This window comes from Mchenga conophoros, linkage group LG20 (genome assembly GCF_057382185.1).
Source record: "Mchenga conophoros isolate Kocher_MC1m ecotype Shallow Benthic linkage group LG20, M_conophoros_male_GT1.1, whole genome shotgun sequence".
Taxonomy (NCBI): Eukaryota; Metazoa; Chordata; class Actinopteri; order Cichliformes; family Cichlidae; genus Mchenga; species Mchenga conophoros.
Genome location: NC_140545.1, coordinates 24228984 through 24253152, shown reverse-complemented (window position 1 = coordinate 24253152; position 24169 = coordinate 24228984). Strand labels below are relative to the sequence as shown.

The 24169-nt window shown below is 43.0% G+C and overlaps 2 protein-coding genes across 6 annotated transcripts in view; both read left to right on the top strand.

The window, feature by feature from the left end:
* Positions 1–14177, top strand: part of tmcc1a (transmembrane and coiled-coil domain family 1a) — a 46777-nt gene extending 32600 nt beyond the window's left edge. For all 5 annotated transcript variants that reach the window (XM_085260914.1, XM_085260912.1, XM_085260910.1 and 2 more), the window contains 4 exons: positions 7256–7513; positions 7759–8450; positions 9551–9686; positions 11978–14177. In XM_085260914.1, coding sequence (XP_085117040.1) covers positions 7256–7513; positions 7759–8450; positions 9551–9686; positions 11978–12292 — 1401 coding nt within the window. In that variant the 3' untranslated portion in view covers positions 12293–14177. The remainder of the gene's footprint in view (positions 1–7255; positions 7514–7758; positions 8451–9550; positions 9687–11977) is intronic.
* A 1836-nt stretch (positions 14178–16013) lies between these two features.
* The window catches only part of plxnd1 (plexin D1), a 74197-nt gene continuing 66041 nt past the window's right edge, over positions 16014–24169 (top strand). Inside the window, exons 1-2 of the mRNA XM_085260884.1 lie at positions 16014–17397; positions 19084–19260. Coding sequence (XP_085117010.1) covers positions 16186–17397; positions 19084–19260 — 1389 coding nt within the window. The 5' untranslated portion in view covers positions 16014–16185. The remainder of the gene's footprint in view (positions 17398–19083; positions 19261–24169) is intronic.

The window sequence follows — 24169 nt, the reverse complement described above, 5'->3', positions numbered from 1 at the left end:
ATTACAACTGTGTGCCGTCTCAGTTCTTCTGGACTGTTTACTAACAAACACTGTTTTGCACTCTAATTATGGCCATCCTCTCTATAAATTACCAATACTCCACTGTTTTGTAGCACAGGGACCCAATTATAGGCTTATATTTTTTGAATTGCAGCCTTGCGATGATCATACAACTGTATAATGTCAGTCCTTTCTTGTTGTTTGATTTCTCCAACTTAAACTAGAATTATCCACGCATTAGTGCTTTTCTGCTGGACAGTTATTTTGTTCAGTGTGGGTTTTTTTCTTTTCTTTTTTGATCAGTAGAAGCATCTAGTCCAGTCTGTTACAGCGTGATCACTCAGTAAACTGATTGGCTGAGACAATCAAACTGTGATAATTAAAAGGAGGGAATGGAAAAGTTCTCTCTCCTTTTTTCTGCCTGAACTAGCTAATGTTTTGGAGCTGAACTGGCCTAGAAACTCAAACAGAAGAAAAGCCGCCCTCCCTCCCTTCATGAGGCTTTCTCACAACCCCTCTCTCTTTTGCGCCTTCTCTCACTCCGTCTCCCTCTCACTGACAGCTCCTGGTGGGATCTTTTTTTCTTCTGTGCTCCTTTTGCTCCCCTCACATCCGTTCTCTGGGTCTCTGCCTCTCTGCCGCTCTTTCCCCCCGTCTGCGGATTTTATGCCCGATGGATGCTTTGAACGCTTAACTTCGCAGTAAACTCTCCCTGCTTTTATCCCAGGCTACATCCAGCGCAGCGAGCCTTCGTATGATTAACATTCTCTGTACTGTCACCCACCCCCAAATATGCGTTAGATGGGCTCATTGGTCCAGAGGAGTCTTTCTTCTTCCACTAATGTACGCTCTCTGTGGGAGTCGTGCCTGTCGAAGTGCATTGGCTCTGCACAGGCTCTCTGTCTGAAGCGTGTGTTTGAACTCAAGCTTCGTCCATGGGCTTTGAGGAGCAGCAGCCCTGTGAACCAGCAGCAGAACATAATGTAGACTCTGCAGCTATCAGTAGTCATGGTACATTGCTGGAGTGACTGTGCATTTTATGGATTCTGGATATTCAATCAAGCCAGCAGTAATTCCTTGTCCAGTGGGGTCTTTGCAACTGTGGACTTTGAGTGAAGTGGACTTTGTTTGGAAGAAGTGTCCTGACTGATGTGTGCTGTGCCAGACCCAGGCTCCTCTCCTTTTCTTTCACTGTATTTTTTTCCCCGAGAGACACACAAACAAATAGAGAGACCAAACAAATATTCCACTCCAAGCTGCACGCATGCGTGTCCCACTCATGGAGGTCATCCTTAACCTGGTAACTGCTGACACCTCTCCACTTCCTACCCCCAACACCACAGTGAGTCTCCACATGTGTATATAGTGTGTGAGGTTGTTTGTTATGTTTGTAAAGACTGTTTACAGTCTTGTAAAGGTGTTTATAGCGATATGGTGCTTGCTTACATATCAGTTAAAGTAGGAGTGCTGTGTGCACTGTGTCTGTAATAAATAAAACACAGATGTCTTGCTCGAAAAAAGGATTTTGTCCTGAAGTGTTTTTGCAGTAGTGAAAATACTTTTTTTTTTTTTTTTTTTGCACTCTCCTTTCCTTAGTGTGTGCACTGATAGGCTTTGGCTGTATTATAGTGATTAGTAATGAAACTTTGTGGATTCAGCCATTCGCGAGTACATGTGTTGAGTAAACTGCCCCTTGTTCAGCATCACATGGAGTTTAGTAATTTTCCATATCCTGTGAATGGAGTTCATTGTTGCCACGCTGGATACACTTAAAGGAAACAACAAGTGGATTTTCATCAAATCATCAATTTCAACTGAAATCACAAGATGGTGATGCAGGGGAGCAGAAAGTAGGGTTGGGGTTAAATGTGGCACATAGTAGTCCAATGCACAAATGTTTTATATTAAAATGACAATAAATAAATATTAAATGCAGCACCAGACTTTTTGGGCCCGTGAACGTTCCACTAAAGGCCTATTTCACACATAACCTACCGCAACTAACTAAGTGTTTGACCGTGTGTTTGCACACAGTGTCAAATGCTCAAACGCTCGTAAATTCAGATCTGTTAATAAAAGATCACTCAGTACTGTTAAGCTGTTACTTTGATGACTGTGTTCACTCTCTGATATCTACGCTGTACGGTTAAAGATCAGATCAACTAATCAGCAGTGTGAAGTTCAGACAGTCATGGATGACCGGCTTTGATGCAGGGTGTTTAATAAAGTCACAGAGATACGAGTCATATAAATGGAGAGGCGACAGCTGTGTAGTGCAAAATGAACAGAGCTGAAAGGGATAGCTAAAAATCCTCCCTCTTACAATAGTTCTCATCCTTCATGGATATTGGACTCTGTAGATAACATACTCAACTTACTGATATGACTTGAATTATAAGGGAGGCACCTTTTCCACACTTCAGGGAATATTATAATAGGGGGGGGTGTGGATCAGAGCAGATTTCTCAGAAACATGGAGTTGCAACGTCCTCGGAGTATCACTCTTGCATCTTGCCATTTGAAACTGCTGCTTCTCAAGAAACACAAACTAACAACACAGGAAGCCCACAGCTAGAATGCGGGGCTTAATGAATAACAAGGTACTGTACTTTTCACACTTTCACACACACACACAAATAATGAAAACCTGAACTTGACAGCAAGAAACATAGAGCGTGGTATGGTCACTTAGGTGTTTCTTGCAAAAAGTACAACAGTGAGCTGTGCCGTGGTTGCGTTGCATTGTAATGTTTATATAAAATACCGTAAGTCTGTTGTATAAGCTATGACTCTCAAACATAACAAATGGGAAGATAATTTTGTTTCATTCTGAAACATTTACTATGACAAACATACATATTTGAACAGCAAGCTACAGTCAGGGTCAGTGTGGAGTTTTAAATTCCTCTGGCCTTGATCTGGTTAGGGTGTAGATATCATCAGCATGCGACAAGATCCTAAGACTGTGTCTATTTCCACTGTTTGTCCTCGAGAACATCCTGACTCTAGCTGTCCTCGATCTCACCTGAGTTAACTCACAAAACAACAAACACATTAAACTCAACTCAGAGGAGACAGACGGAGCGCCTGAGGTATCTGGTGTAGAAAGAAAGGAGAAGTGAAACATTTTGATCACAAAAAATAGGAAAGAGACGTATGACAGTCTAATTTCTGCTCGGTGACCTACATTGAACAAAATGGATTTTGGGGGCATGTGTCCTCTGCAGTTCAGAGAGAGTGAGATGGGTAGTACAAGATGTTCTTGTTGCATGTGTCTAATTATATGTGATGCACATCTAACACCATTAGCTTGGTAAATTCTTGCCTAAATGCCTATTTGTGTGAGGTTTACTTCGCAGGTCTCGGTGTTTAGGTTTAGCTCGGCTTTTCCCAGGCCTGTGGTCGATCCATGCTAAGTCAGTGGTGGCCTTTCATGGCTCTAACAAGCTTTACTGGATCCGAGGCTGTTACACACACCAACCTGTGGCCCCGGTTTGGGACATAGGTAGAGTAGGTTTTCTCTGAAGTATGTGTGTGTGTGTGTGTGTGTGCAAGGAGCTGAAGGGCAGGGGACAAGTCCATACAAACCCTTTGTTTGTCATTTTAACTGATAAAGTCTAATCACAGGGGGGTGCACACCACCCTGCTCCCCAAATTACCAACACACACACACAAAACGTCCCTAATTAGGCTGCACAGACTCCAGTGGTGCAGTGCGTGTCACTTCTTGCTTCAGTGGCTCAGCACATCGACATGTTTGGCTATGTTAATTGAGGGAAATTAGCCTGATCCTTCAGCTCATGATCTTTAATTTGTTGCATGATTAGTCACACTAAAAGTCAGACATTTGAAGATGACACTGATCGTACAGGCAATGCTGATTTGTTTAGTAACTGAAAGCCAAGGATGAAGCATTGCTTTGCTATGTGTGTGGTAACATTAGATCATATCTTGCAATGGCCAGTCTTTAGAGCCGGGAAGGCGCACAGCTGATCATTACTGCTTGAACTGGTTTCTTCGCTTTACCTAACAGAAGAAATGCGCTGATAGTAATTTGGGGGTTTTTTTGGGTTTTTTTTGGATCAGCACGTTGGTTTGGTGCCAGTGTGTACAGGTCACTAGGGCTTCTTATCACAATGTCTAAAATCTATCTGTGCTGCACTGCAGGGTCCTCCAGTACAAAGTATACTGCTTACTTGTCCTTTGCTCTCTTTATCTTTAGTAACTGGGCAGACATTTGATTATGCAGTTATTGTGTCACCTGGAAGAAAAAGGGGAAAACCAAATCAAGCGTGTGTGCTTCATTCATGCTCGCCCTTATAAGGTTATCAATACTGCTTTGTAACAGACCAGGTGCTCCTCTGAAACCTGTTCATTCGCTCTGTGCTTGCTCAGCAGGCTATTCCACTTCTCCAGCTCACTCGATCACCTTGGCTTGCTGTCAGGAAGCTTTAATAGTGATTAGACTTACTGTACGTACACAATGTGCCAGTTAAATGGACTCATAGATGTGTGTCTTTTTCTGATTAATGTTGCCACATAGTCATCAATACAATACACATCACCTTGATTTTAAATTCACTTGGTGAACAAGTTTAAATTGTTTTCTTGCTGGTAATTCTGACGAGTACTCAGAGGAATGTGCCCTGGGATGTGTGCGTGTGCGCGTGCTGTTGTAAAGAGATGTCTAACTAGTTTTTCTTCCCATTAAGTACTCCTCTATGACAGACAGTCCCAACTCTTAGTTTTTCCTGCACAGCCTCTTAAATTTCTGATCTCAAATATTTTTTACCCATTTCTGTCATTTGCAGCTGTCCACATGGAAAAGTCAAATTCCTTCTAGAAAAAGGTTTTTAGTCAGATGAGACAAAGATTGAGCTATTTAGTCACAGTGACAAGAGGCATGTTTGGAGGAGTAAAGATGAGGTTTTCAGGCCTAAGAACACTTCCAAGCTCCTTAGACTACGATGACCTGGTTGACTGAGAACCTTCACAGACACATGGTGGTGGTGGTAGCATCAAGCTCTGAGGCTATTTTGCTGTCAGTGGTACCGGTACACATCACATCTTGAATGGTCTCCCAAAAGCCCCGACTTTGGGGCCAGGAAACCAACAAATTTAAATGAATCATTTCTGCTAAGAGTGGTCAAATATCCAGCTAAAAGGTTATTAATGACTACAAAAGGTGTCTGGTTGAGATGTACTTCCAAAGGATTTATAAACAAATATTAATGGGCATGTACATTTACTTTTGATCCTGTGTGTATATGTTTGACCTTGTGTAGATTAGGAAAAAAACAGAAATAATTATAAATAATTCTTGTTTTCTAAATCGATTAAAGATGTATGCTGTACAATCATTCCACCCTGGAAAAAGAACAGTTTAAAGAAATAATTAAAAGCCCAAAATTACTTTGACACTCATGCCCACAATGAGTGTATGTAAACGTTTTATCACAACTTTAGTATGACCAACACTAAATTGTACTTACACACAGAGTAAATTATAACAGTTTCTTCCTGAGTAGGAAAAAAAATATGTAAAATCTGCACAGCGAATACTAACAAGAGTTTTAAAATGAATATAGTGGAAGCAAAACAACTGAGGTATCATGAAGCTGAAATTCTCGAAAACTCGTTTTAACAGTACTTGAGTAAAGAAATAGGTTAGAAAGTTACTACTTAATCGGCAACAACAAAGAACTGAACCAGATCAGTTGTTTCAAATAATCACAGACAAAGCTTTTGTGGCTTGATCTATTGTGAGGCTCCCAACTGTGTTTATTTTTGCAAATTCAGTCACGCGGTATAAGAAAAGGTCCCAGGTAATGCACTGCGCTCTCTTTGAAAGCTGCCAGAGGGATGATGTCATCTTCCTCAGAAAAGGGAGTGGAGAAGGGGGCGGAGCTTCAGGCGCTGCCAAGTACACTTGAGTTTCAGGTGTGCTTCAACTTTCACAACAAGTCGCCGGTAGAGCTGGAGCAGCTGGAGCTTACAGAGCGAAACTTCACTGAGTCGTTGTGGGGTTTTTATACAATTAAACTTTAACGAAATTTGAGCAGAACAGATGAAAAAGCACAGCTGGCTTTCACTGTGTGGACAATGCACTGGGAAAAAATCCTTCGTTTGACCAACGGAAAGGTGAGCGCCGCTTTTTTGCGCATGTTTTATTCGCTTTACTTTTTTTATTATTAAAGATAGTTTGTTTTTTTTTCGGTGCTCCTTTTGGATTCTTGTTCAATGTTTACGAGGAAAGTGATTAATCGGGAGCTTTAGTTTCTCCCGGATGCGTTGTACTTTGCGTTGTTGACAATTGCATCTGTCATCCATTAGTCATGCCGCTCAGAATACAGGTGAGCCTCCGGTGTTTTGGTTTCTACCGGTTATGGTGTGGCAGTATGGGGATTTGAGTAGTAAATACTCGGATGAATAACCAGTGCGTGTAAATCCCTTATGTGTGTGTGTGTGTAAGTTTGCTGTGCTTCCTGAGCCCCCATGGTGTGATGTGAGGTCCAGATGATTATTTTGTGTGAATACTAAGTGATGAGAAGAATATTTTCATCAGTCTCTCCCAAAGGTTTGGCAATGTTCTTCCCCTGAGGTGTTTGAGGAAATGAATCACACCAGCGACCTGTGATTGAAGGTGTTAGATTCATCATTGTCTCAGATAGGGTGGTGTAGTTTTAGAAAAATTGAGGAAACACAATTTAGATGGTGTTTGGATTTTGCGCGGATGTTTCGTGGTCTGTTGATAAAATCGGGTCATTTTGAAAAACAAAGAAGAAAAATCTGTGAAATTGCTTTAAACCCAAATCTAATATCCTGCTAGTCCTGTTTTGTTTTGGGGTTTTTTGGCTTCCAGAACAACGAAATCAGAGTCCAGGTTTTTCGAGTTGAGTTTTGTGTGGATGTGCTGAAAATGACAAAAGTTATTTTTCCTTAACTTTCATTTCTTTGCAAGTCCATGAATAAAAAAACCGCTTACTTGGCATCTTCCTCTTTAGTTAAACTGACCGCAAGTGACCTGTTCAACCCACTCAATTAGCCTCGTTCCAGTCTGCATGCTACAAAAATGCAGAAGTTTCCTTTTTTTTTTTTAACATGTCAGCAAAATGACCAAAAACTCATATATTGCAATTCATCCTTTTTCCTCCCTGCCTCACTCCCTTTTTTGTTTTCCTCGCAAATCCTTTGATTTCTTCCCTCACCCTTCACGTACTTGAATCTGTCTTTTTTTCCTCTTTCATCGCTTCAGATCGACCGGCTGGAAGTAAGTGGCCTGGGCCAGGCACCCCTGTCTGTTTCATGTGGGGCAGACAGTTCGTTCCAGGGGGGTGAGGATATCACCCCAGACCCTCACCGCACCAAGCAGGCCATCGCCCAGCTGCAACAGAAAATCCTCAAGCTCACAGAGCAGATTAAGATCGAGCAGACAGCCAGGGATGACAATGTTGCAGAGTACCTCAAACTGGCCAACAACGCCGACAAACAGCAGAGCACACGCATCAAACAGGTGAAACGAGGAATTATTGTTAGATTTTTTTGTATTAAAGCCAGCACCTCATTGCCTTGTGCTTTTAGTAGGCTGGTGAGATTAGATCACAATTAGTGCATAAACACCAAACCTGTTTGATCAGTTTGTTTTACCTTGGCTTTTCCTCAGAGGCAGGGAGGGAACTTTCTAAATATATTTAAGTGGATAATTGCGGACTGATTTGCATTTCACTGACTAATAAATTCCTGTCCTGTGGCTGTCAGGTTTTTGAGAAAAAGAACCAGAAGTCAGCACAGACCATCCAGCAGCTGCAAAGGAAACTGGAGCACTACCACCGGAGGCTGCGAGAAGCGGAACACAACGGTATCCCACGCCAGCCCAAGGATGTTCTGCGGGACATGCAGCAGGGCCTGAAGGATGTCGGAGCCAAAGTCACAGGCTTCAGTGAGGGCGTGGTGGATAGTGTTAAGGGTGGCCTCTCCAGCTTCTCACAGGCTACCCACTCTGCTGCTGGTGCAGTCGTCTCCAAACCACGAGAGATCGCCTCCCTTATTCGCAACAAATTCGGGAGCGCTGATAACATCACTTCACTTAAAGACTCTCTGGATGACCCTTCAGTAGAAGAGGGTGTGACAAGTACTGGAGGACGTTCCCTGGGAAGCACTGGGCATCACTTCCAGTCCAGTCCGAAGTATGGTAGCGAGGATGACTGCTCTAGTGCTACATCAGGCTCAGTGGGGGCTAATAGCACAACAGGGGCCCCTGGGGGTCCCCCCAGTTCCAAGGGAAACACACTGGAGAGGAGCCAGAGTTCCAGCTTTGACATGCTGCTGCAGGAGGTGCAGGAGTTGAGAGATGGCCAGGCAAGGCTAGAGGAGAGCCTGGAAGGTTTGAAGAGCCACTATCAAAGAGACTACACAGTTGTTATGCAAGCACTGCAGGAAGAACGCTTCAGGTAAAGAGAAAAAGAACTAGAACTTGCCAGAATGTTTGTACCATACATGCCTGAGTGTGTAACGAGAAATCCCCGCGAATGTCAACAGTGCGTAATCAGGAATAACCTGCTATAGTTAGAAACACTTCTCTGGAACCATCTTAGTTATGCATATTGCTATTCATCATCGCAAGGTACACTTGGCCTGCTTGTGCATTAGAGAGATTTTACCAATATTAGCAGCATTAGCTCACAGTAGATAAGAAACCTTTTACCTACAGTTCATCAACATTAACATCAGAACAGCTCAAATTCTTTTATACTCATTCTCAAAGCAGCAGTTGGCATGTAAGCCGAGAACAGCACAAAAGTGCATGAGCTTTAAAACACAGGGCACAAGGACTGAGAACAGATCTAATGATCAGCTTGAATAGAAAAAGAAACATGTGCATTTTTCTTCCTAAAATGTCCAAGTTCAGAGTGATCTGTTTGACCTCTTAGATTAAAATTGCCAACAGAGACAAATGGCATCTAAGGAGCTATTTTCACCCTTCCCAGGGGAGGGAGTACTCCATCCAGAAACCAGTAATGCTGCTAAAAACTCCTCAGGAGCTGAATCCACCCATAACATATCTGCAGTTATTTCATAGCGGACATTTGTTAAGGAATCATTTCTAAACATAGGTAAAACTTATAAATCATGTGTCATCGCCCTACTTAGAGACTTTTTGCTGGATTTTATACCAACCTGTTAAAAGATCTTAAAAATAAGAAACAGTCAAGTTGACTCATGTCTATTCTTGTCCTTTGCTGTCCATCCAGCTTTATGTGCCTGCCAAAATAAACAACAGTATAGATTCATCGCCTCTTGTTGGGCACACATTCCATTGGCCAGTCTAATACTGCCGAGTCTCTTGTGATAGGCTAGTTGAATCAGCAGATGAGCAAGCATATCCTAATCTTGTCAGGGCGGGTCATCAGCTCAGTCAGGTGCCATGTGGCCAGATGCCCTCAGGGTCTATTCCTACTAATTCCTGCGTGCGTTTCTTTGTCTAAGCTAATTATGCCACAGACTCTCACATGTGTTCGTGTGTGCTTCTTTTACTTACGCATGCGTTCAGGTGTGAACGTCTGGAGGAGCAGCTCAACGATCTCACAGAACTTCACCAGAATGAGATCCTCAACCTTAAACAGGAGCTGGCCAGCATGGAGGAGAAGATCGCCTACCAGTCCTACGAAAGAGCCAGAGACATCCAGGTTTGTAGTTCAAGATAATGTCAGCAAGCACCAGCACCCATTTTTATCATGATAAGCAGTTTCATTTTCATTAACAGATATGCATGAGGAATGGTAGTGATTACACCAAAGTAATGATAGATAACAAAGCACTGCAAAACAACTGATAAATGCACACCAGTGACAACATCTCTCACTGTCATACAGATTTGTCTGAAGAGGCTTTTTAATTTGTCTATTAGAGAACCAAACTCTCTGCAAAAAACAATAAAACAAGGAGGAAAAATGTGAAACAAATGTAAAAGCAATGTAAATATAAAAAAAAGAGACCTAAATAAATTAAGGTGGGAGAAGGTAGATTGTAAACATGAAAAATGTCACTGTGTTGACAGTCGCTATTACAGTTATTAAAGGGCAGATGTCATTGTCACTGGAAGTTAAAAATGTTATCTTATCTGGTGACATTATGAGTTCATAGAGAAATGTGAGACAGGTTGTAGTGTATAGGTGTTTTTTTTTTCATCGCAGTGCTTTTGTTTCACAACCATTTTTGTTATTAATGCCTCCATCATCGGCAAGTGACATGCCAGATTAATTTTATCAGAGGCCCTCGTGTGATTTTTAAAAATCAGCCGCCACGCCTGTTTTTTGTGCAATACATTCGGCCCAGACAGGCAAAGTCTGAGTTTTATTGGAACAGCTGCAATCGGCAGCTACAGACCTGATTTCACTAAATCAGGCTGCCAATAATAAATGTTGAACAAAAAAATGTTCTGGCACACCTTTCTGATAGATTTAAACCTGTTTGTTCTATGACTGGGTCACCACACTGTGTACTGACACCAGCCCAAGTAAATTTGAATCTAAAATGCTGTCCAAAATGTAATTAGCTGAATTCCCCTAAATAGCAATTCACACTGAAATTATATTATTACAGGACCTCTGTGTGTGGCACAATACAGTAGATCATTTTTGGTGGATTTTTTTTTTTCGCTTTGAAATGACGAACATGACAAAATCATACCAGACTGAGATCACAGAAGGCCGCTGCAATTATTACATATTAATAGGGGTCCACTGTTATGTTAGTCCTGTGTGAATTGGGCTTTAAGAGTGTCAGCAGCTGCAGCAGAGTAATTACATTTTAGAATGCATTGAGCCTTATTATTACTGTTGCAGCACTGCATTTTATTCTGACCACTTATGGCTTGCACGCTTGACCTCCCAACGCTAAAATGGGCCTGTGTTGAAATAATGGAAGTGGCTGGCCACTCAACCTTCCTGTCTTAAGCACTAGTAAGCTAAAGAAAGCTGGTCAGACGAGACCTTATTGTGTCAGTTTTAAGTTAAACTGAAGTTTTGAGTCGTGCACAAACCCTCCATCAGTTAACTGCCTTATCTAAATGTCTGTGTTGACTCTGTACACAAGGAGATGAGTTCAAGGCCCTGGTCTGTCCATCAGCTTTGTTTTGGGGGGGGGGGTTCAAAACATTAACTATCCCTTGAAAATGTCTCACATTACTTGCATCCTTTCCTCTTGTCCATAAAGGCTAAGGTGTGTGTGTTTTGTCCCTGCATAAAACTTTTTTCACGCCTCATATTGCTCATTACAGCATTCCCTTCCTACACAGCAGGGGGTGGTAGAGAGCCATGAAATGTACTGTCAACAGCTACTTCAAACTCTAACAGAACCAGCAGTTACTTTATTTATAAAACACCTTTCATTGAAACAGGAGCCTGAGGTGCTTCACAGATGACTGAAATTTCAGTAACAGGATGTAATAAATGCTGTAATAAAAGCAATAAAACTAGATTAAAATCTAGATCAAATAACTAAAAAAAACAACAAAATATCATTAAGTAAAATTGCATAAGCAATATAAGTACAATAAAGCTAAGCTAATAAAATAGGATTACTGAAAAAGCAGATATAGTTAAATGAAGGAAATGTCTGAAAATCTCTGATGGGTAACATGTATCGATAATGTGCAGGATATTTAAGTGTTTTTGGATAACTTATCAATTACAGTTACAAACAAACATGATTAAGAACACTACACACTGGTCTAATGTGGATCACATGAGTCTATTTAAAATAATCAAAAGTATAAAAGGCTGCACTCAGGCAAGTGAGAAGTTTTTATGTTTTTGTTCAGTGTTTTTCCACACATGAGAACAAAGGAAAGGCAAAATCATATCTGACTTTAAATCACAGTAAAACGATCAGTGTCTTGCTATTGTGCTTTGGATTAGTTTATGTTTATGAAACTGGTGACTAAGCTAAATGGATTTCCTCTCGTCGTCCTCTACAGGAGGCTTTGGAGGCCTGTCAAACCAGGATCTCTAAGATGGAGCTGCAGCAGCAGCAACAGCAGGTCGTCCAGTTGGAGGGGTTGGAAAATGCCACAGCCCGGACCCTCCTGGGAAAACTTATCAATGTGCTGCTGGCCCTAATGGCTGTCCTTCTGGTCTTTGTTTCAACTGTAGCCAACTGTGTGGTCCCTTTGATGAAGACGCGCTCACGCTCGCTCTCCACCCTCCTCCTCATCCTCCTGCTGGCCTTCTTGTGGAGAAACTGGGACGCTCTCTCGGGGTATACGCACCGTGCGCTGCAGCCCCCGGGATGACCAGATTACATTCAGCACATGTTGCTTTGGTGACAACAAGAAATGTAACTGTAGCTGCAGTCTGCAGTCGGTTCAGCTGAGCACATTTGGAAGCGGCCTGGATAAAGAGCAAGAAGTGTGAAGAAGAGTGAAGAAGAGAACATTCACATTTAGGAAGGACAAGACTGTTTACATTTTTAAAACGAACTTTTGTGTTGTTATCCCTCACAGAATGCAGTATTGTACTGTTTTTACCCTTAGAGTTTAATCAATTATAATGTTATTTCTAATAATATTATTTTATTTTCAATGTTATTTTATTCAGTACCATGTAGCATTACACTCCTCTCACTCTACACAAAGGGGAGTTTAGTCAGGAAACTGGGCTGGAGAGCTGCCACAAAGGCCCAGTCTAATTGTAGAGACATGCAAATGTGAGAATGTGGTTGATTGCCTTTAGGAAGAGAACTCTTACTTAGCTGTGATTAGTAGTTTTGAACCATGGCTGAAAAACCTTCCTGGAAGTTTCGCCTTTCTTGCTGTGATGAAATTTGTTCAGATAGAACATTTTGAAGGAATGAGTGTCATGCAGACGTACAATTTCTAATGGCAAAGATCGCTTTTACTTTTTTAAAGTTAAAAAAGAATTGAAAATAGGGAAGATAATGAATGGCACAAAGACTAGAGGGGGAAGCTGAGATGGTGTGCCCACCATAAAAACAGCACATGAATACTACAGAGAACATCTGGCTGCTGTCTAGCATCTGCCATATTTGTAACTTGTATACAGTGCTGCACGTTGTCATGAAGAAAATTACTTCCAAAGCAGATTTACTTTTAAAAGCGATGATAAAGGGCTGTTGTCCAAGTAAAATTAGGTTGCCAGGACAATTGGCCTCCCACCCCACCATTATGATGTGATCAAGTTAAGAAAGAAGGGGAGACCACTGGTGCTTTTCCAGTTCTGTCTCAGAACCATCATGAATACTGCTGCTTCAAATCTACAGTGCAAGTCATCTCCACTGCCATGCCAGTCAAATGCACATTGCCTGTATGTGACTTTATACTACTGACACAGTTTCCCTGCGTGTTATCTTTTCTTTCTTTCTTTTTTTTTTTAAATGTACCACCGTATCGCTATGTCAAGGTGTTATCACCCAGTGCCAAACTGAAGTTTGCCCAGGGATGCCTAAGCACCCAAAAGGTCCAAGCAGCTGTGGCTTCTTTCCATATATGTCATGAATGTCTTGCCAGATGCAACTTTTGTAAGGGGGAAAGTAATTCGCAATCTGAACATGACCTTGCCTCCAGATGCTCAGTAGTGTGTTTCTACACATTTTGCTTCCATGAGTAGAGCTTGGCATTCGGCCTCTCTTTTACTCTCACTTTCTAATCTAGTCAAGGACACTACAAGATGACCTAGCACGTTAACTAGTCTGCACTGTATTTAATGCCAAGAAGCTGATTTCCTAACAGACATTGTGATCATTTGAACTGTACAGCTGCACTTTAGCACACTGATAGACAGCATGTAGGTCAGGCCTTTGATAGAGACTACAAAGCTTGACACTCTCTGAGAAGTGAAGCGCTGATGCAGGTTGAAACTGCTGACATGCTTTTCTACAGGAAATAAAAAAAAAACCAAGGAAATTCAGTGCATTTTTGTCAAAATGTGAGTAAACTTGTTTCCTCTCAAGTTGAACCGCAGTAGGCAGATTTATTGATCTGTCAGTGATGTGTAATCAAAGGTACAATAGACAAGTTGGGAGTGAGCTGACCTTTGACTTTAGTTTGTCCTTGCAGCAGCACCTCTGATCTTGGGTTGTGTGCTAAACCACTTCAGTGCCTTCTGATGTCCTTTTCTAAGTGTGGAATAAATAAAGTGCATTCCTGACTAATTTATGCACATTCCGTATTTCTTCAAAAGACATGTTTCCTTTTTGTTTATTTATTTTCTTGTGTGTCTGATGCTTCTTCGCAGTGTTGTAGTGGAAAGTGTGCTTTTAAAGTCATCTTGCAGATGCTTTTCCTGACCGCTAGATGGAGCTCGTTTACCTGGAAAAGCCTTGACGTTCCTTCAGTATGAAAGCCGTGCTCAGTTTGTGTGAATGGTGTGCTCTGAGGGTGGGGAGAAGAGGTGTGACTCCTTATCAGGAAGGAAACAGGTTCTGAGGAGGGGGTCTTAAATGCCAAAAGTTAGCTTGTGCAGCAACAGATATTGTTTTTATTACAAACGAGAGATCGGGTGTACCCCCACTTTATATCACTGTAATGCACCCACACATGGAGCCTAATTCGGTTCAGTGTCGTTTTCTTGATTGAGCTGCACCAAACCGCAGCGGTCACGCCTCACTATGGATATTTGATGCTGACAGTTCTGCCCCAGACTGCGCCTTGTCCCTGCATCCCTGCCAGACCTCATTGTAGCCGCTGGCTCCCTACTCCCTGACGAAAGTCTGCACTTACATGCACGCGCACTGTGTCGACACTATTTGGCTCATTCATTGTGCTCTGCACTTGGGGGGTCATTATATTGCGCTTTATCGGAGCACTTTGCTCCTTTTCTACACTGCCAGATTTGATGCGCATGGCTGTGCGCCAAGGTAAACACGGAGCGCACTTATCTACCCAACTGAAAGCTGCAAGTAGAGATTGGGGGTTGGGGTGGGAGGGTGTGGAGAGAGAGTGGGTTTGTCCCCCAGAGGAGTACGCAGTAAATAGGCACAAGCGATTGCTCGCGATTTAGCATCAACTTTAATTATTTCATGTATTCAGAGATAACACTTTTCTCGGGCTCCCCTGCAAACTGATTTATGCAGCGTCTGACTCACTTGTTGTCTTTCCTCGACTAGGAGTCATTCATTTCTATTCAGAGATGTGAGCATATGCACACTCCGTCGAGAAAGCAAAAAAAAAAAAAGGGGGGGGGATGCTAACCATATTCGTGCATTTTTGAGTGGGGGCACATGTGTTGTGCTTGAATATTTATGAGGTAAAACGTGCAAAAGCAGTGTTGGATAGATGTGAATGTCAAAAACCGGAAAGGTGTGCTGATGTGCCCATCTGGTAGCACTTTCACGGTCTTTACCGTGCCGTATGTGCCCAAAACGAAACCCTCCGGATCTGCAGAACTAATCTGAGAGCCGAGGGACCGGGAAGCACAGGAGGTGGGCTTGTGACCCGCCATTAACCCCAAGATGAGCGGAACCACGCACGGGTGGAGACTCATCAAGTGGCTCACCTTGAAAGGAAGATGATCATTATGACTTCATATGGCACGACTTCACATTATGTCTTAAATAATAGTTATTGTACCTGAGTGATTGAAAGGAATCAGGATTTAATCAACGAACGAAGATCAATCACAGCTGACTGGGCTGACAGAGCGCTTTGATGGGACGTTCCATTAAGAGGGAGGCAGTGCCATTTTTCAGGGTTAATGAGTTAACGCCCCATGCTCGCAGCAAAGTCCATCTTTACTAATATTTGTAATCGAAGAATGCTTTGCTTATAAATAAATATACGTATATATTTTTAAATAACCAGCGCTGAAACCTGACTCAAAATAAGTTTGTCCTTTGTGCGGCGATGTCCAGAAAATGCACAACACCAAATCAGTTGGAACTATTTATTCCCTGTTGTCTATTCTGTCAAGATGATTAAAATATCACCCAGGCGGTGTGGCTCAGTGTGCCCCAGGAGAGTGACTGCTGAGCTGCACGATAGGCAGAGAGGGACAGAGGAGGCAGCCTGAAAAGGAAGCACGACTCGCTTATCGCGTCACTGTGGGTTTAGGCGTTGAGCAGGAAACAGTCTTTCCTCTCGGGTTGTCGCAGTAGGAACAAACACACATTTTTGTCTTTGCTCAATGCACCCCTCGGCACAGAACACGCGGAAGCCGGTCAGAAGGAAAAATGCCTCCTTCGATAGAGATAGCCGTCCTGCTTCTCGGCGTCCTGGCTTTGGAGACGCGCCGGAGTGCCAGCGCGCTGCACATCCAACAGGCTTTCGCGTCTCCAAATCAGACCAATAACTTCGTGGTGGATCCAGTGTCCAGAAAAGTCTACCTGGCTACCGTTAACACAATTTACCAGCTCAATGGGACCTTGACAGCTGAAGTGGAGAAGAGGACTGGACCGGTGGAGGACAACCTGTTGTGCCATGCGCCACAGCTTCCCCAGGCTCCCTGCGAGCATCCCAAATCCCTCACTGACAATTACAACAAGCTCCTGAAACTGGACCGGGAGCAAGGGATCGTGGTTGCGTGCGGATCTGTGTATCAAGGCTTCTGTGAGCTCAGAAAAATGGATAATATTTCAGAAATAGCGGTGGAGTTCCCACCCCAGGGTGAGAAGACTGTTTTCCCCAGCATGCTGAACATCGCTGCCAATCACCCGAACGCATCCACCGTGGGGCTCATCTTCAAAAGCCACGGGGGAAACACCCGGCTTCTGGTTGGGGCGACATACACAGGGGCTGGAACTCAGTTTTTCCCCAAAAACCACAGCAAAGAAGATCTGCGTTTTGAAAACACCCCGGAGATCGCCATCCGCTCCTTGAACATCAAGGATTTATCCAGACTTTTCACCTATGACATTAACCCTTCCGAGGATAATGTATTCAAGATCAAACAAGAGGTTAAAACCAAAAATAAACTAAGCTTCGTACACGCGTTCATCCAGAAGACTTACTCATATATTGCCTTCAATAATGATGCGAAAATGGGCCACAAGGAGAGCCAGCCCAACAGCATCCTCGCGAGGATATGCCTGGACACCGAGAACCCCCGAAAATCCACCGGGCCAGAGAGCAGGAAGCTCACTGAATCCTACATCCAGATGCCTTTACAGTGTGGATTTAACGGGAACTTTTACAACCGGGTGTTGTCCGTGTACCCCACGGAGATCCACGCAGGTGATGGGAAAAGCCCCGAGCCATACTTGTTTGGAGTGTTTTCTAAGGGAGACAGAAAGTCTGCACTTTGCGCTTTCAAGTTTGGAGACATCGAGGAGGGGATACGGCAAGGCCGCAGGAACTGCTCAAACTCTCCCAGCAGCGACGTTCAGGTGCTGGACAGTGTGATACAGGGCTCCGGTTCAGCCTGCATCCAGAAGGGAAACCTTGTGGTAAGGGCTTTGTACACATTTAATTAGGCAATATAAAAATACTTAATTTATGTAATTATTTTGATCTGATTTTAAGCTGCCATGTTAATGAAATATATACATTCTGTCAAATAAAACGCACTCTAAAACTTAGCATAAGCTTTGCTGAAAACGAAACTTATTTTACAGATCAGTTTATCCATTTCTTGACATGAAAGTGAGAAAAAAAAAATAAGTCAGCGTCACTGAGATATTTTCTGCATCATTATTTCATATGTTTTTATTTCTTTTCTCTTCGTTATACTGGGTGCCAAAACGTGCTCGTCCAATAAACCTGCTTGAGATTTATGAATCCTCTTGGCCATTACAGTTGTTCAGGCTGCAATAAGATTTACTCCCTCACGTCTGCTGCTACTCTCTGACAGTTTCCATTTATGCTTACGAACAATTATCCTCTTTAACCCTCAAACTGTTGACTCAAAGAAAGGATCTCCCATGTTAGGAGTAGAGGTGATAGCTGGAAAGACCCTCTAGAGCCACACTGAGGGTTGTGGGAAGGGTGAGACTAATCTCATATCCAGCAACTCTCCCCTTTTACCAAATGTGAGGATTGTAAGGGGTCAGTAGTTTACTATGTTTTCCAGTAAAACCCCAGACATTTTTATTTAGTGTGTGCTTCTGACTGAAGTTCAACTCTAAATTTAGCCCAATGTTTGACCGATAAATAGCTCCTCTGTTCCAAGCACATGATCAAATATTATCACGTGTATTTTATTACAATCTTCCTACTCATACGTGTGTCCTCAAGGAAACTTTAGCATTGCAAAAGCGCTGTCTGATTCATGGTGCCTAACAATAACAAGCAATGAAAGCTTTCCACAGTTTCATAGGAATGCAGAGAAATTCCAGATTTTCATTGTGGTGGTTTTGACTGACAGAGTTGAGGTCAAAGGAGACTGTCTCGCCACCACTGTGCTGTCAGGTCAGAAAGTTGCCCTCCTTGCTGGCACTGCCTTGTTTGCCGTGGCCCCGGGGCCACTCCTCTCGTGACCAGTTTTTCTGAATACCATCTCCGGTCGCCCACAAACCCTTTTTGAGATGGACAACTGCTTAGTTCAAAGTGATTTGTGCCCTTTGTTTTTTCTCCTGCTGCAGTACAACCCACTTACCACTCATAGACTAAAGTTAGTCTTTCCTCATTTACATAGCCGTGGCCGTTGAAATGTGATCTTTTTTGTAGTCGACAGTTTGAAGGCCAACACTGAGGGAAAGCCAGACACAATTTATGATAAGAGAGACGATGCCTCGAGCAGAAGGGCCCGTGGGAAAAGACTCTACAAATATCCAGTGTGCTTAATTTCTTTTTTTTTTTCTTGTGTGCTCTAAAATATTCAGAGAATTCCCAATAGATCCTGGTGCTCATCCAAGCGCAGCACTAATGTTTTATCATTGCCCACTGAGGATTTGACAAAAGCAAAGTCTTACGAGTGTTGAAGACCCTTATAAGCCCATTTCAAGTATTCACTGAGATGTCTGAAAAGTGATTTAGCAGAATGAGCAACGCCAGTGTGATAGCTTCTATCAGCCCTTGCTTTCCACACGCCTCCTTTTGTGCCCAGCTCTCTCCTTCTTCTAATCTTCATGTCATGCTTCCATATGAAAGCTGATGAGAATTGATCTTTCTCTCTCACTCTGTTTGTATTCTAGTTGCAGCCCGAGCAGCTGGACTGCGGTGCAGCCCACCTGCAGCACCCACTGGCATTACAAAGACCCCTTAGGGCCATTCCTCTGCTTGAATACCCGGGTCTCAGTTCAGTCTCTGTGGACAACGTGCAAAACCACACCGTGGTTTTTCTGGGAACCAGTAATGGACGACTTCGTAAGGTGAGTCTCACACGCACATGAGCGTGCATACACTCTCAGTCCTTGTGATTGAGAACTTTCTAAACAAGCTTAACCTCAACCGCTGAATGGAGTTATTATTTTTAATGTAGTTGAGCCCCGAAGCTTGGAAAAACTCTAACATTACAAGGTATGTAGTGCTGCTGTGATGTGGCTGCCGATTCTTACAATAAACCAAACCTATGTGTGTGATGAAACACTTCGAGCCACCACAGGGCAAGCAGAAATGCCTCCTTTTAACTTGTAGATTTTCCCTGCATTGTCACCACCCAACCAACCCCCTCATTCCGCTGATCCATGAACCATCCCGAACCTTATGTAGTCCTAATCATGAGTTTTAATGTCTCTTAAACTATTGTCTGTGAGATCACAGTAAAGCTGTCTAACAGCGGTTGACGGCTTATGACTCATTCGCGACATGTGTTGGTGTGCAGTCTGAGCTATTAAACATCTGCAGAAGGTCCAGCTTGTGAAAACCTTTCCTGCCCAATTACCAGCATTCCTTAATTTTGTCTCAGCCACATTCCTCGTCACCCCTGACTGAGCTTCCTAAGCAGCGGATCTGCCTGCATATGCAACTAGCTGCACTTCAGCTGTCTGTGGAAACAACACAAGCTGACTCTGAAAGCTTTCTGACCCTATGGTTTTGCATTAGCCTAGTACCTTTCACAACATTAAACCCATTCTGCTGTCGGATGTTTTGTTTAGACCTGCTAAAAGAACTCCTTGTTTTCCTCCCCAGATGAAGGCACTGCTTTAGCCCCAGCTGAGCACGCAGTAATTGGTTTTTGGATGGTTTATAGCGGATGCGCCGCGTTGGTTGGCATGGTGTAAGCAGCGGTGTGTATGAGCGTGTTTGTGTACGTCTGTTTGCTAGATTGCAGGTCTGACTGTGTTTTTAGGTGTTTGACTTTGTCTGCAAGCCAATGTGACTGGTATAGTGATTCCATGTGTTTACTCAGATGAATGCATACCCTGTGATTACGTGTTACGTGTGTGTGTCGACCTTGTTGTATAGGGTGTGCAGTATTTTGGTGACCTTGGGAAACAACATGCTTTGTGCTTTTATCTTTATGTCTTTCACTGTTTGCCTATGTATCTCTGTGTGTGTGTGTGTGTGTGTGTGTGTGTGTGTGTGTGTGGTAGTGTCTGTGAGTGTGTGTGCCCTCAGGATAGAGCTGTTACAGAGGTTAATGGTGCTGTTAGTGTGTGTAATGTGATTCTGACTGTGAGTTTGGCTCAGACTAAACACAGGGGAACAGTGGTTGAGATTAAGTTAGGCCTCTTTTACTGTCTTTGAGAGAGCCCTCAGTGAAGTAATTTGTAATTACATGCATTTTTTAATGAAGTCTCTCCCTCCCCATTACAGCTGACTTCCATTTTCTGCTTCTCGCAGTGTCCGCTTTTTTTATCTCGCTCCCTCTCGCTCCAATTTTACTCCCTCAGTGGGTCCACCCCTCCACTTCTCAGTTCATCGCTTCGCCATCCCCTCTTTCTCAGCTCCTCTTTTACTCCATCTCAAATATAAAAGGCCCTTTGATTCATTTTCCAAACAAACAGACTTTATCTCTTTCTCTTTCTTCTTTCTGTCGCTCCTGCCCCACCTCTATCAATCTTTATTCTCTCTCCTTTACACCCAGGTACACATTCAAACACACACAGAGAGACACAAACGTGCACAGACAGAGACACAGAGAGAGAAAGAATGAGTGCACAGCAGCTGAGCACTTCTTGGTTGAATAGGGTCTTTCATCTGCATGAAGATAGACGGAGAATAGAGTCAGAGCGACCTGCCAGTACAGCAGGTGTTTTGTTGGCTGACCTGGTGGCTCACTGTGCCACAGCTCTCTTCACGTCTCCTCCTCTCTGCACCTATTGTGCTCCCTGTCCAGGTGTGTGGGCTGCTGTTTACTTACTCCTCGCTGTGTCACTCTGCTTATGTGTTTGTAGTCACTGGGGTGTGAGGTGAGGACATAGCACAGCTGCTTACTATCACTAAAAAGCAGGCGAGCTTGTGCGAGCAGATGGGTAGGTGGTGTTATAAAAAAAACCTGACAGTGATTCTTGCAGGTTGAGATAATGCCTTTCATCACAGGTTAAGCCAATGGTTTACTTAGCTCCTGTCTGCGCTGGTTTAACATTAACCAGCACGTCTAAGTGGGTGGTAATGGTTTTGTCCTATATAAATGTGTGCTCCTGTGCACATGACAGTGTTTTGTTGTGTTCAGTGGATGGAGAAGTGATACAACCCGTGCTTGTCACCAGATGCTGATCAGTTTGCCACTTCCTCAGGATGCCAGGATCTCTCCATTGAAGGGAGGCCCGACAAATCGCAGAAATAAGAGTTTTCACTGTCGGCGTGACAGGAAGTCTCACTCAGCACAGTTTGTTTTTCTGCACAGCTTTGTGTGTGTGTGTGTCTGTGTGTGCATATGTTTGTGCGTACGTGCTTTATGATCTTGACCTGCAGGACGGTCAGTGTGCAGATAAATCACTGCTCAGTGGAACGAGATTAGGCACACTGCTTGAACAAAGAGCACCTGAAATGTATTTGTGAAGGTGGAAACATGAAAAATATTTGAAGTAAAAGGCAGGAACTGAAATCACTTTACTAAATCTGGCAGTCATTGCTTATACATACATGCATGAATTTAATTAAGACTGAGAGTTTTGGTTACTCTCTTGTGTATCCACGTTAGCTTTGGGGGAGGGAAAGTATCCAGACAAAAGAATTTAATCTGTCATGTTGGCCTTTTAAAAGGGAAGGAGTGAGGCAGCTCAGACAAAAATTAATTTAATCTTTGTCTGGATATTTTTTCTTGATAACATATGCAGCACAGTAACAGCTACAGCATTCTAAGCACCCAAGCACCAGTCCAATCACCCCTCATATAACCTCCTACTGAGTAATTGAGATACAGTCGTGGCAAAAAAAAAAAAGCAGCTTGTCAAAGGAGCTTGCAAAGAAAAGCGTCTGGACTTCTTTAAGTTGCTTGAAGACGTTTCACCTCTCATCCGAGAAGCTTCTTCAGTTCTAAGGTCAAATGGTGGAGAGTCCCAGATATAAACCTAGTCGGAGTAAACCCCCACAGAGGGACAAAAGGACCCCCTGATGATCCTCTAATCGCCTGAGCCAAGGTGGGAAACTGGGCGTGGGTCCCAATCAGCCAGAGTTTCGGGTGAGTTCATTGTGAAACCTGGCCCCACCTTATCATGCGAATTCCTGAGGTCAGATGGCCCAGGATGTGAGTGGGCGTTAAGGCGTCTGGGAAGGGATCTCAGACCTGGGATCTCAGGTGTGTGTTAACATAATGCCAAGGAGGAAAGACATCAGCAATGTGCCCAGCTATCTGGGACAGGTTCTAAGCTCATGTGAAATCCACTGGTTCAAGTCCATCCAGTCTAGAGTGAGAACAATTATTCACAAGACAGTTGCCAATCTTGTCAGGAGTGGATGTTACCCATTCAATGCTAAGAGAGGTAGCAAAAAAGAACTCAAATGCTACATCTCAGATCTGCAGGTCTATACGTTAATATGTTAAAATTCTTGATGGTACAGTTAGAAAAACACTGAACAAGTATGACTTATTTGGAAGGATTGCCTAGAGAAGGCTATTCTCTCTCTAAAAAAAAAACATGGCAGTTTAGTATTGAAAAATTACATCTGAACAAATTCAATTCAATTCAATTTTATTTATATAGCGCCAAATCACAACAAAAGTCGCCTCAAGGCGCTTCATAGATACAGAGAAAAACCCAACAATCATATGACCCCCTATGAGCAAGCACTTTGGCGACAGTGGGAAGGAAAAACTCCCTTTTAACAGGAAGAAACCTCCGGCAGAACCAGGCTCAGGGAGGGGCGGCCATCTGCTGCGACCGGTTGGGGTGAGAGAAGGAAGACAGGATAAAGACATGCTGTGGAAGAGAGACAGAGGTTAATAACAGATATGATTCAATGCAGAGAGGTCTGTTAATACATAGTGAGCGAGAAAGGTGACTGGAAAGGAAAAACTCAATGCATCATGGGAATCCCCCGGCAGCCTACATCTATTGCAGCATAACAAAGGGAGGATTCAGGGTCACCTGGTCCAGCCCTAACTATATGCTTTAGAAAAAAGGAAAGTTTTAAGCCTAATCTTAAAAGTAGAGATAGTGTCTGTCTCCCGAATCCAAACTGGAAGCTGGTTCCACAGAAGAGGGGCGTTCAGCAACAAGACTTGCTGAACAATGCCCTTTGGGGACCAGAATGGACATGTTTGGCCATAATGAACAGTGCCATGTTTGGAGAAACCTAAACAGCATATCAGCACAAACACCTCATACCAGTTGTGGCGGTGATGATGTGTTTTGCAACCACAGGACTTGGGCATCTTGAGTAAACCATGAAGTCCTTTTTATATCAAAATATTCTGGAGTTAAATGTGAGGCCATCTGTCCAACAGCCAGAGCTTGGCCCAAACTGGTTCATGCAACAGGACAGTGATCCCTAACATGACAGCAAATGTAAGGCAAGGCAAGGCAAGGCAAGTTTATTTGTATAGCACAATTCAACAACAAGGTGATTCAAAGTGCTTTACAGAGACATTAGAAACAAAAACAAATAAAAAGCATGATTTAAAATTGATTAAAACAAGCAAACAAACAAACTAATTAACAAACAAACAAAACAGTATATAAAATCAAAACAGATAAAATCAGAACAATAGATAAGATGTACAACAGAATGGTAAAAAAGAAAAGAATCAAGATGTTGCAATGGGCAAGAAAAAGTGCAGATCTCAGCTTGACTGAAACACTGTGGGGGGACCTCAAAAAAGCTGTGTGTATATAAGCAAAAGAAAAATGGGTCAGATTCCTCCACAATGATGTGACAGCCCGATAAAGTCAT